Raw genomic sequence first — 13,880 nt, forward strand, 5'->3', positions numbered from 1 at the left:
CCTCAGCAGCAATATAATGCTGCAGTGGAAGGCCTCAGTTTCCTCATCAGTCCAGAGTATGAGTTGGAGAGCAAGTCTGGAGCCGGATTTGGAAAGCCTAGAAGACCTGGTGAATGTGGAAAAGCACCAGTGGCAGTCAGTGGTCAACTGCAGGAGTGAAAAAGATTGTGGGAAAAAGTTTCCAGATGTAGTGACTTATTTGCTTAAATTACAATTTATTCTTGTTTATTTTCAGTCAACTTAAAACATGTAAGTATAAGTAATATTATATAATTTTTATTTGGTGTAAATATGCCCTTCTCTTATGTCTTGGGAGTAAGTGCTTTATACCTTTTACCTGTGCAGTTTAGCCAAAAGACAGCAATTAATATATTTGAATCTGTTAAGTGGTTACACGATGTCACTTATCAAATCTGTCATTTTTGATTTAGAAAGCATCTTAAATAAAGTTTATATTAAGTGAAGTTGGCTGAATCTTGTTTAAATGATGATAAACAATTTTAGGTTAAACAATTCACGTCCACTAGTAACAGGTATTTGCACCAATGTGTGAAATTTTTCTAGATTCCAAAAATCAGAACTCTGTGCTTGATAAGACACAGCTATAGCAAGGATCTTGGCTTTCCTGTAAGCTTCACAATTTATTCTTTCAGACAAATATCCAGCCAGGGTCAGTTTTCCTAAGAAATGGAAATGTTTTGCTACTTTGTCAGGATCAGAAAGTTTGAAAGAATTTGTTTGAGTCTGATTTCGTACTTGAGTGTCTCTTGTTACTATTTTAATGTTGAGCTGTAGTACTTTCATGGTTAGCTTTCATTGTTTTTTTCTACCTGTTCAGTCCATACCCACAACAAACTGCTTAATCCTATGGATGTGTGAAGACCTTTTAAGATTCTTGATTCACCTTTAACCACCTGTCAGAAAACCTTGCATCTATGGGATCTCCATTTTGTTTTGAGTAGGATAGCTTTGCCACCTTTTGAACACATGCCTTCTGTGATTTAAGTTTCCCTTTTTAGAAGACTTTGGCTTTGGTAGGCAATATTTCCACAAGAATGTGCGAGCTTTGGGATTTGTGAAGTAAAGGGCCTTAACTTGGTTGTTTACAAAGGTAGGGTTACTTTGAGATCTATACTCAAGTTTCTTCCAAAAGGGGTGTCTCACTTTATATGCATTCCCAATACCCACTAATTTATTGGCAAGTTTCCCACCAAATCTAACTCAGGAAAGCTTTTGTTGAGCATACTTGATAACTGTAAAACTGTCATATTTCCCATTCAAGTAAGTAAAACCTGGATAACAAAGCCATAGCATTAGCCAAAGGTATTGGGGGAAAAAAATATTACTAGACAAACTTTTGTCTTTGTGGTTAAATCATTGTCTCTCATAGTGCTACTTATTTGCAGGAAAATCATTTCTGAGGATCGCCAAGGCCCAGTCATTTACTACAAATTGCAGAGGGCTGATAGCTTTTGAGGAGAACCCATGCATATCTAAAGAGGGAGAATGGTGGGCAAGCAAAGGGAGACATGGAGGGAACACAGAAATAGTGGGTGGGGATGGATGTGTATGTATATATATATATATATATATATATATATATATATATATATATATAGAGGATCACTACTAAATCCTGAATACTTACTTTACCGAAGACCGGACTCTCGAGATCAGATAACTGACAGACGAGAGGACCAGAAGCGCAAATTTCAAAATCGTGACGTACGGAGAGGTTAGGTAAGTATCTATGGTTTGGTTGTGTTGGTTAGGGGCTTTAGTGTGTGCGTAAGTGTGTGTTGTGACTGTGATGTGTGTGTGTATGTGGGGGGAATGTAGGTGTGTGGTGGTGTTTTCATGTGTTTGTATAGTGCGACTTTGGAGTTAGAATATTTAAGTAGGGGGGTGTCGGTGGCCCAATCCCCCACATGGGGGTGCAGAGGGGCTTTCCCCCCTGCTTTTCTGTAGTGTAGGTTTGTGTGTTTGTGTTTTGGGTGACGGTGTTTGTATGTGTGTGGTGTATGTTTAGTGTAGTGTTCGGTATTTCAAATTTTGTGCTTCTGGTCTTCGGTCTTCTCGTCTTTCAGTTATCTGGCCTCAAGATTCCTGTCTTCGGTAATGTAAGTATTCAGAATTTAGTAGTGATCCCATATGTATGTGTATATATATATATATATATATATATATATATATATATATATATATATATATATAAATAATAATTTTTTTTTTTCGTTCCTTTTAGGATTCTTATGTAAAGCATCTGGGATCCCCTCCAAAACCTGATCATTTCTGTTTTCTGAATTTGGTGAATATTTCACTTATGCTGCACAGAAGAATTTATTTAGCAGACCTACATCCTACTGTTCATTTTCTATCCATTTTACCAATGCTTCACTATCCTTTCATTTTTATGTTCCTTATGTACGTATACGTTTCTGTCTCTCTTTTCCTGTCTGAACGGGACATTGAGCCTTTGGTTTTCCAGCTGGCTTTCCTGCTTGCTTTTTGTGTAGTTGACATCATCTACCTTACTGCTATACTTCCTTAATATCCTAAATCTTTTTTTACTAACCTTTGCTACCACCTTAAAACATGGGAAGATTAAGGCGGTATGGGTGAGAACTGTATCATGACAGTGAAGTGGTTACTGAAATCCAGTGTTTTATTGTTGTATTAACAGAATTTTGGAAATCTGGTGCATTTTGACAGGCTGGTAGTTGATAATCCATTTGTAATAATTTCTCTCTCTCTATTGTTTTCAGAAAGCCCAGTGCTCAGTACAGTGATTGGTTGTCTAAGCTGGCAGGAAAGAACACTGGAGTTTTAAGATATTGTCAAATGTACATGTAAGTATGCAGTCATTCATTATTTTAAACTGTCAACCATGACAAATGAAGTGTAGCCAAGTAAGTTATGCACAAGTGTGCATTCTCAGAATTTGTTAATCGTAAGTACATACAGAAATGTATTTGACGTAATTGCTCATTTTTGTCTGACACTTTTCAAATATTCGACAGTAGAATTGTAATAAATATTTAACAGAGACTAAAACTGTACTGTGGTAATTGCAGCCACAAATTTAATATACTGTGTATATTCATTCAGTAGTACTGGGCTCAGATTCACAGTCTGTATTTTGCATACTGCATTAGTCTTCAGAAGTCTTTTAATGTGTTTTGCACCCCAAAGGCTACCTGAAATCAGTGCAGTGAAACTACTTTATTCAGACTTTGATACAAGAAAAAATGTTCTGCTGAAGATCTTGATTGCAGAGAGAGAAAGTGGTTAACTGTTAAATAATTCTGTACACAATTTTTAGTAGTAGTTTTGTTTTACACCAGAAAAATGGCCCTAGATCAGAGTTCATATTAGTAGTGCTGAATTATCTCATGCGTGGTATTAATACATTTTTCCTATATTAAGCTGTCTGTTTTAATTGGCCATTTATAAGATGGCTTCAGACTTCTTAGTATGCCATACGCAAAGTAATTGAGTTGATGAATGTGATTTCCATAGTACTGTAAGCTTCAGATGACAGTGAAATGAGCAGATAAAGGTTTTCTACATGTATAATTGGTTTAGTTCTCTATCTCAGCATAAACTTTCATACGATTCTAGTATTCCAATTCCAGTGGAGGGCTGATCAGCATTTAAGACAGCTTAGCATACAGTTGTGACCATCCTGTTAGTAGTGCTTGGGGCTCTACAAACGGGTAATACAGCTGCACACTATCTTCATTGCTTGAGACTGCTCCTGTGGCCTGATTTTTGTGTTTAATATTAAAAAGAAGACCTTTGTATCATAGTTAGTCACAGACATGTAATTCTGAGTTAAAGTATAAATAAAAATATTTTTGCAGGTGGGTCAAGCCACCCCACCCTGCAACCACATTAGAGGTTGTGCTTCCTACCCACTTTATTCTTATTCCAGTTTTCTATCTAGGGAATCTAGCTTGGGGACTAGAACAACTAAGTAATTAGGTACACTATAAAGAAAAAATTTCAGTAAAATTTAGTAAAAATACAAAAAATATACAAGCATGAGCCAGTAAGACAACCTCGCAGTCTGAAGCGGCAAATGAGATCTGGGTAGCTAGTGCCAGGCATCATGGGATATGGGGTAGACTCGAGCCAGTAAACAGCTCTCGAGCTATTGAAGATGGCCGAGTCGGAGCAGAGGATCGGCTCCGAACCCAACCAGCAAAAAGAAGGTGAGAAGAAGACAACTAACATGGGACGTTATGGTAGGTACATAACTTCTTTTTTTCATACTTGGCGTCAAGTAATTTCCATAACTGAGCCATCCAGCACATTGTTGTTAGGCTGTTAAAAAAAAGTGAACCTGAAAGACAAAGTTGTGACTGCTGCAAACTTGCTTATATGTAACATAATTTAAGATGTTACTTAAACTGCATCTGTCTATCCACAACCCCTTTTTCCCAGTTTTGCACATTGGGTTGGGGTGTCATTTCAACCATAACAATCATCTAGAGTCATGGTTCACACTGCCGTGTGGCTGTATTCACTCATATGGCCAATTTAGAGTGTCCAGTCCACCTACTGTATAGCTTTGGAATGTGGGAGGAAACTGGTTCACCCGAGGAAAACCCAGGTGAATACAGGGGAACATGCAGACTCCATGCAAAAGGCAGCCAACCGAAAATCGAACCAGAGAACCTCTTGCTGTAAGGTGATACTACCTACTGTACTGCCCCCTCCCCCCCGTTACTCAGTTCCTTATATTAGTCACAATTTTTATTAGGATGTTGTGAACTGCAGTAAACAGAAGAAGCCAGACTACCAGTGAAGAATACATTCCAATTTACTAATGCAGCAAGTTGCGAGCAGTGAGAATTCCCTTACCTGCACTTGGACTGTCACAAGCAAAAGCAGTTAAGCAGCAATAAGCTAGTCAGCATGTTAGTCACCACCTCTGTTCAGTTTTGCAGTCCTTCCGGTTTTTGATTCACTTAAAGCTTTGCAAGCACAGCTCTAGTGTGGATCTGAGAGTTGTCACCGTCTTATACATGTAACAATCTTCAAATTTATTAAAGCCCTTAAATAATGTCAGAATGATTAAATACATAAGTAGAGAAGTATAATCCGGTCTCAATGTACTAGAGTCCTTCAACGTTAAACCCAATACAACATTCGTGGGGATCTCAACTACCTCTCTATAGATTGGGTATACTACACCAATTCTAATGCACAAGCCTAGCGATTCCTAAACTTTAATACCAACATCTTGGAACACTTGGTCATTTTCCTACCGGGGGGTATAAACAGCCTTCACCTCACAAATATGGGGGGGGGGGTGATGTTCCCTGCCTAATGTAATATCTTCACGATCAGATCTGAACATATGGCAATATTAATCAAAATAAAAATTAAATATGGGAAGCCAGTGAAACCAAAAGCCTTAAGGAACTATTCCAAGGCTAACCTCTCACTACTGAGCAACATCATGGTTAAATTCCAAGCACCCCCAAACCCTGTAAACACAATAGCATACACTAAGCTATTTACAAAATTTCTGTACAACCTTATTGATAGCTGTATGGAGCAAGCTGTGCCCACTCATATTAAGAATATGACAAACCCCAAAAGACAATATCAATCAGTTGTACAACAAAACCAAAAAGAAAAAAAAAACTTGGCCAAGCTTAGGAGGAACAAAGCTATGTGTATTAAAAGCCCCCTGACCAAAGTAAACAAGCAGTTAAGAGGGCTAATTAATACTTCAAAGGCTAAATTTAAAAAGAAATAGCTTCTCAAGCAAAGGACAACCACAAAGCTTTCTACAGCTATACCCATAACCTCATAGGAAATGCCCAGCAATGTGCCAAACTTATTGTAAATGGCATTACCCATGCTGAACTGGAGGTCATTGCCACATATACAAAGGACAAAAGCTAAATGTGTCTAATGAATTATGCAGCATCAGTGGGCATTTGGTAACATACTTACCTTTGGTGCTGGAAAACCAGAAAGCTGTGGTTCTTTTCCAACAACAGTTGATTGGATTGCTGAGACTGTAGTTCAGCATTAAGGGGATGCTGCATTTCTGAGTGTGTCGTCCTTCGGAGAAGACATTAAATGGAGGTCCCATCTGCTTGAGTTGATGGTAGCTCAGGTGGATGTAAAAGATCCTATGTCATCTTTCGAAAAGAGTAGTGGAAGTTTCCCCAGTTCCTTGGCCAAATTACACATAGTAGTATAAATACCATCTCAGGTCTCCACTGGAAAGAGGTTACTAGCCTAAAAGGACCAACCCAGTCTACAAAGGAAAATTCTGAATAAAATGAATGAGCACATTTTATAACTTTTAGATTTTTTTCTGTGTCACACTTGTGTGTGATTGTTTTTTCTAGGACAGGATGAAGTATATTACAGCTTTTAAAGCTGTGACAGTACTTTGGATGCTATTCTGTGCTTATTGCTGTTAGTGTTCTAGCATGTAACTAGAGCCTAACAGTGCTGAAAGGTGTTGAAAAATGTTTAGTAGGCACCTTTCTTAAATCAGAAAGCTGTTTAACAAACTTGTCCTCTTCCTGAATTTAAAGTATAATTGTGGTGCTCCATGTACTGCAAAGTAGAGTAAGAGCAAACCATTAGAGTCAAAGTGCTTAATAACCTAACCAAATGGAGTAATACTTATCCCTGGGCTGCAGTGCCTCAGATGAAGTTGGGTCGGCTGTCTTCAGGTGTGTCCATTTGTCAACTCTGAAGTAATGTTGACTGGGTGTGCTAACCTGAAATAGAGCACCAAGGAGTGATGACCCCAGACACCATGTCCCCTCAGTTCTGTATTGCCTCCATTTGTGGAGTCAAACCCTGTGTTCATTCTGCTGATTTTTCTGCTGTTTAGACACAGTTGTTATTGTTTGGCATCACATCTTTATCTTTGCAGAAGTCTTTAGAGCTCTTATGTTATTCATGTAAATATGCTTAAATATTGCCAAACAGAGGAGAACGCCAGTTTGTCTTTTGTATCAGGATAAAAGTGTGATCTGAGGTCCTGCAGAATGTGTCAGAAGTTTAATTAAATTACACTTACCTGGACATGCAAGACCCTAAAGGACTCTGGAAAAAGAAGCACCACTCTTGGTCAACTTTTTTAGAGTTGAAAAATGTCTGTTTTCAGTGAACATCCTCATGTAATACTCAGAGAAAGGTTTTGCTGTCCCAAGACAATGACTTCCTCCATTTTATCTTTCTGACCATCTCCCATTAAAAAACTTCTCTAACTACGGTTTAAACAACTGTGCCATCAGCTCCCTTGACTGATAGGATTTTTATCAGGGGATCCTTTGTCTTCTGACAAGTTTAGGCCCCTCTTCACAGTCCATTCCCATTTTTTGCGTGGCATGTACAGCATACTTGCTACAAAGCAGGTCCCGTGCAGAGGGTTAGAAATCCTGTATTTCCTGGCTTTCTGCAGTTATGACTGTCCTGTGGAGGAAATGCTGACAGTGCATGTGATGAAGGAGTTCTGTTTGCAATCTTCCTTATTCTTCTCCAGTTCTTTTTGTCAGGAGGAGTTTCAGTGTCTGGCAGCTCCCTCTGAACTGTCCAAACACACCTTAGGATGACCCAGCATTCCATGGCTTATTTCAGAGCATTGCGGAAAGTATTTTTCAAGACTTCATCCAAGCCTGTCCCAAACTTTGAGTTTCTTGGTCTACCAGAACCATACCATGCAGCTTTCTGTGATGAAGGAAGTTCTTAATAAGGCATGGCAGTGATTGAAAACTTGTATTCCTTTCTTTCCAAAGCAGACAGAACATTTCTGGCTTTAAAAGGATTGCCATTTCTATATCAGTGTTAGTCTGCAGTGACTATTGTAGCAGAAAAAAAGAAGAATTCTCTTAAACACTTTATCATCTTCTAGGCAAGAAGTCCAGAATTATAGATCACTGGGCAAAAGTTATGTTTTCCTCATTCTAGAAATATTATACTCAGCATCTTGGACACTTAACTTCCATAATCTGAATCCTTCTCAAGAAAATTGGACAACCCTTGGGTCCTTCCTCGACTTGGAGGAAAAGTCAAACTCCTGAGTCTCTGGGTTGTCTTCCACTAGTATGGTATTCCTTAGACTTGTATATGACTTTTTAGAGGCACAGAGCAGGAACTACTGAGACAGTGCCATAGCAGCACACTTGGATGAGAGTCTCAGGGTTTTCCTGCAAAGCTTCAGCAAGAGGCTGTCAATATTCCTTTCACTAGCCCACGTGTTTTGGTTGAGAAATTAAGCAAGTATTTATTGAGCTTAAAAAGCCATGAGTAGCATAGTCAGTTTTATTTTTTGTGTGTGTGTTCTGCTTGTCTAGGCTCAACAGACTTTGACTAAGAAGTTCTGTAACTATAAGCATGTAAAATTCCAGCAGCAACATCAGCAGTGTCCGTGCATCTGTTGTATCAGGCAGTTAAGGCAAACAAGCTTGTTTATATCATAGTAGCAGAATAAAAGTAGCTCTCCGTTTCTTCAGACGTTACACCAAAGAGTTTGCTAGTCTGTTGGATAGCATTTCCTTTTCTTTTCTGAAAAGTAGTGAAAGAGCTTCACCCTTTGTGTAAACTGAAGGATGCCTGGATGGTCTAGCAACTGGCTCCAAACCTTACATGCAGATGTATTATCCGTATTCTAAAATGGTACAGTAAGATCTGTGCTGAAGAACTTTATTTTAATTTGTCACGGACCCCAAAGGAACAAAAACATGGGACCTTTTCTAGACCTGAAAGGCCTAAACAGTTACCTAAAGTATGAAACATTTGTACTGCTCATAGTGCAGTATCAGTTATTTTGATACACATAATGGAGTTTGGTTCTGCACATTAACTATTCTGATTGCATATCTACACATCCTGATTATTCTTTTGTATGGAAAGTTTTTCCTGTAGGCAAACAAAGGTTTCAGTTTCAAGTGTTTCTGTTTGCATTATCCTTGACAACGATGCACCTTCATCACTGTGACCACTTCTCTCCAGAGGAGAGGTATCGTTTTTCATTTTTGGTGGTTATAGTTGCATCTCAAGTGATTCAGAGGTTTGACCTGTGCCAAATCTTGAATATTTTTAAAACAGAGTAAGCATCATCGGTGAGGAGACCAATATGCACACTGGGAAGGGTGTAGGAGGTTCCTGCAGTGATGCAGGTGTGCATGTCACCCATTGGCGGGTATGGTTTGGTCCTAATAAAATACATCCATAACTGCCACAAAGTGTAATGGAAACTACTGATTAGGGTGGGAGGGGGAAGCTGAGCAGTTTCATGTCCCTGGCCACTGCAGGGTGTCAGTGGGGCTCTGGTCTGGTGTTCGGCAGCATATTTACCGTAATATGGAACAAGGATGCTTCTTCCCTGCAGCAAATAGACGAGGGAGTGACATCAAAGGTAAAAAAAACACTCTGTTTCCCTGAAAGACATCTCCTCTGGGCATTGTCTTACTGGGGAAGGCTTGATGGTTGACCTTTGGGGGGAGAGAAAAAAAATCCTAGAAAAATATTCAGCCAAGATCAGTGTCTAAAATGTATCTTTTGAAGCAGAAGCCCCATGCTTGTCAGGACAGCTAACATAGCAGGGAATATAGTACATTAGTAAACAAGGTAACAGGTACTTGTTCCCATTTTACATGTTTATTTGTTAGGTTATCAAAGTGTTGGGTGGTTAAAAAGCTATATGTACTAGCTCAACACTTTCTGAGGCTCTGCGTGTTCATAGGTAGGTACTAGGCTATCGGCCTTGGGGCCAATACAAGCCCAGCCAAAAAGGTACCCTGGCTTTTGCCACCCAAGAAAATTATTTTCCTGTGCCACTGTCGAGCAGAGCCACAGAGGTGATCCCCGGGGTGAATTTCCTATTTCGCATCCAATCATCAAGATTTTTCTTGAAGAGTGCTAATGAGGAGCTTTGTTTGATATAGATAGGTAGTTTATTCCAGAGTATGGGAAGTGTCTGGGACAGGAATCTATCCCTCCAGCATGTTTGTTTGTTGTGGTGACAAGGTTTAGGTCCCCCGAGCATGTAGCTCAGAGGGATTGAGATTTCTTTAAGTGGATCATGTCCAACAGATCTGGGTTTGACATAGCTTTGTATGTTAGGCAGAGATCATCTCTGAGTAGGCGATATGCGACAGAGTAAAGCTGGAGCTTTTTGAGACTGTCTGTGTAGGGCATCTGTTTGAGGCCGGTAATCCTCTTTGTGAGGTATTTCTGCGGCCTTTCCAGTTGTTGTAGATGTCTTGTGAGGTACATACCAAAAGGGGTGTTGTACTCTATAATGGGTCTACTGAGTTTTGAGTAGAGGGGAAGAATGACCTCTTTTTTTTCTGGATGAGAATCCTTTTGTGATGAGATGTGCCACGTAGAAGGATTTCCTAACTACTGTGGCGATGTGATTATCAAAGGATAGACTACTGTCCACGTGTGTCCCAAGGTCTCTTATCACACTTTCGGTGTTAAGTATACTACCGCCTATGTTGTTGTTCATGGGTACAGAGCTTTTACCAAAGGGGATGACAATGCACTTTTTGGCATTGAGCTTGAGGCCATAGCTTTGACACCAGGCATCTGTCTCAGTGAGGCCCTTTTGTAGGATGTCCACATCGTTAGGAGTTTCGATTTATGGCTCCTAGTTTGCAGTCATCTGCGAACTTCTTTAGCCAAAGACCTTCTGTGTTAATAGTGGACTTCTGTCATTCACTTCAGGTCGGTTGAGAACACATGGATATCACCCGAAATGACGTTTACACATGCTTGAGCTTCCAGACGCCTTCCATACATAAACATTTTAAGAGTTAATGACTATAACAGAAAAAATTGTACCTGTACATACATATGCAAAATCAGAATGGAAATGTGATACATGCAAGTCATACCATACTTTATCTCACTTTGAGGAGAAAGGTGTAGCTGGGCAGGTTTGGAAGGAAAAAAAAAAAAAAAAAAAATATATATATATATATATATATATATATATCGTACTTTGTTAGTAAGTAATAGTGAATACCTACCTAGCAGATTTTCATATCAGAGTTCGTGTTTAGCGCACATTCAGTTTACTTTAAGTGCCATACAGGTGCATGTAATCGAAACAGCTGAGGAAAAGATTATATATGTTATAACGCTGTTGGAGTCTGTGAATACAGTGTTCAGTGCAGTAACCTAATATTAAATCACAGATCTTGAATGTTCTTCTAGAGGATAACCTTTTGTTTGGCAATACAACTACTTATCAAAACGGTTTGCCAGAAAGGGAATATTCTGAAATCCTTACAGAAATTTTACCACCCAGCAGTATCATTCTTAAAAATTATCCATCTTCTGATAGGCATCTGCACAGAAAACCAGCACCTATTCAGCATCCTTGGCTTACCTATTGTTGACAAAGCAAGAACTTCCTGTGAGCCTGCAAAAAAGAAAGAATAATTAAAGCTGGTTGCTTTATAAGGCCGTTCTTTGTTTTTTAATCTCAGTGATGGATTATTAACAGTCAATTATATTACGTATCTTTTTCAGCTATATCACCATAATTGATATAACCTGTACTTCTAATTGTTAGCATGGTTTTAGAGAAAGTTGCAACATACATAACAGCATTAAGTGCACCTACAGATGAGATGCATGCACTTAACAAGAGTCTTTAGTGATCCAAAAAGGACATCTGGCAGTGTTAACTATAAAATATCCTTTCTTAATTCAAACATTCTTTAAAGTTCAACACTGCGGTATTTGAGATACCTTACAAACAGGACTTTGAAATTTCACAGTAAGCCCAGTCTCTCTCTGCAATAGACACATTCACAGTTGACATTCAGTAGGACTTTAGGGCCCTTGCTGTTCTGTCTTAACAATATTGCTTTCCCTATGACTTGAAAAAAATTTTTTTTTTAACAACTATATTGAATTATCACTTAAGATGTAGTCAAGCATACATTTGTATAAAAGAAAACAAAACATTTTAACGTATTCCTAGTTCTAAACATTAAACATCACACATATATTTTTAACTATCAATCCATCATTATATAAATTGATCAGTTCCTTCCCTTACATCTCTTTCCTCCTTCAGCACATCCGTAAGCATGTATATTTGTCATAATTTCCATTTTTTCTGTGTAATTCGTTCCTAACATTTTCTAAAGATCCCACTTTCAGTTCTTTTATCTTTGTTACAATATTTGGTACTTTAAAATACAGTTGGTTTAGACTTTAATTTCCATTTTCTAACAACTGCTTTCTGTCAGCCACCAGAATTAAATTTAGCAAGGCCTTACTGTATCTAGGCAATTCAGATCTTATGTCCCAGCTCAAAAATCATTTCCTTGGTTATCCATGGCTATATTTAACTCCCTGGAATGGGTAGCCCTAGAAACATTTGATTTATGGCTATGCAGTAAGTTCATTAGGTTTGGGTCTTGGGTTGCTCTGTAGGGTAGGCATAATTCTCCCCTAAGAAAGTCTATATGATATGGAGTATAGTGACAGGGACTTTAGTCTGTCCATGTAAGGCATATGCTGGAGGCCTTTGATCTTTGTTAGAAATCTCTGAGATCTCTCTAATTGCTGCAGGTGCTTAGTATGGTGCATACCGAATGGAGCGTTACACTCAGTTATGGGCTGGATAAGTGCAGAGTATAGGAGGGGTTATAACCTCTCTTGTTCTCGAGGCGATGCCTTTACTAATCAAGTGAACTCCGTGGAAAGCTTTCCTTACAATGGTTGACACACAGTGGTCGAAGTTAAGGTCATGGTCAACCTGTGATCCCAGGTCCCTTACCACTTAGATATTGTTTGTGCTGAAGGGAATGATGATGCATTTCTTTGCATTGTTTGAGACCGTGACTGGTGCACCAGTTGTTGGTCTGTGTGAGACCCTCCTGGAGTATACTGACATCATTTGGGGATTCAGTGATTGCATCTAGTTTGGAGTCATTTGCAAACTTGATCAGCCATAACGCTTTAATTTTGACCTGAACTTCTGAGAAGTATATACCAAACATTAGGGGCCCAACAGTGACTGCTGTGGCACCCCACTGGTAACAGGTCTGCTGGTTGATGTTGAATCACCCACTTTGATAGTGTTTCCGGTTTGTGAGCCAGTTGGCAACCCATCTTACAATGAAGGGGTTTACATTCAATTTTCTAAGTTTATCGGTAATGCCTGAATATGGGATTGTGTCTCAAACATTTGCCCTCATCAGCTGCTTTGGTTTCTCTTTCAGAGAAATCCATTAGATTTAACAGGCAGGATCTGCCCTTCACAAAGCCGAACTGGGGAAGGATCCAGGGTTTGGAGGTCACCTATGTATTTATGAGGTCTACAATGATATGGTCCATGGCCTTACAGATGAGGCTGGTGGGGCTTATGGGTCTGTAATTCCCTGGGTCTGTTGCTGGTCCACCTTTGTGGTGGGGAATAACTGTAGCTATGCTCCATTCTGCAGAAACAAAGTCTGTGGTTAGGCTATGATTGAAAAGGGTGCTTAGTGGTGATGCTAGTTCATGTTTTAGCCTGTTTAGAAGACAGCCTGAGATGTCATCTGGTAACATAGAGGCCTTATGCTTTGCCGTGGACAGGGCTTTGTGGACCTGTTCTTCAGATATGTAAAGTGTGTGTGTGGGAGGGGGAGTTTGGTGGAGAGTTTGCTGTAAGATAGGAGATACGGGGAGTGAAATTTTCACCAAACCTTATCCACTAGCAGGTTTGCTATCTCTCTGGGGTCAGGGTGTGTGATACTATTGACCATCATTTCTGCACATGCTTGGGTCCTACCCTTTAGGTTACGTATATAGTTGTAAAAGGTATTATGGTTATCCTTGGCAGTTCTTGCTAGGTTTCTCTCAAAGGACCTCTGGGAGGGCTTGAGAAGTTG

The 13,880-nt window shown here is 39.3% G+C and overlaps 1 protein-coding gene across 1 annotated transcript in view; it reads left to right on the forward strand.

The window, feature by feature from the left end:
- Positions 1 to 13,880, forward strand: part of PRKDC (protein kinase, DNA-activated, catalytic subunit) — a 4,917,417-nt gene that overhangs the window by 4,662,330 nt on the left and 241,207 nt on the right. Inside the window, exon 76 of the mRNA XM_044065724.1 lies at positions 2,766 to 2,849. Coding sequence (XP_043921659.1) covers positions 2,766 to 2,849 — 84 coding nt within the window. The remainder of the gene's footprint in view (positions 1 to 2,765; positions 2,850 to 13,880) is intronic.

Source organism: Protopterus annectens, chromosome 3.part0 (assembly GCF_019279795.1).
Source record: "Protopterus annectens isolate FY-2018-M chromosome 3.part0, PAN1.0, whole genome shotgun sequence".
NCBI lineage: Eukaryota > Metazoa > Chordata > Ceratodontiformes > Protopteridae > Protopterus > Protopterus annectens.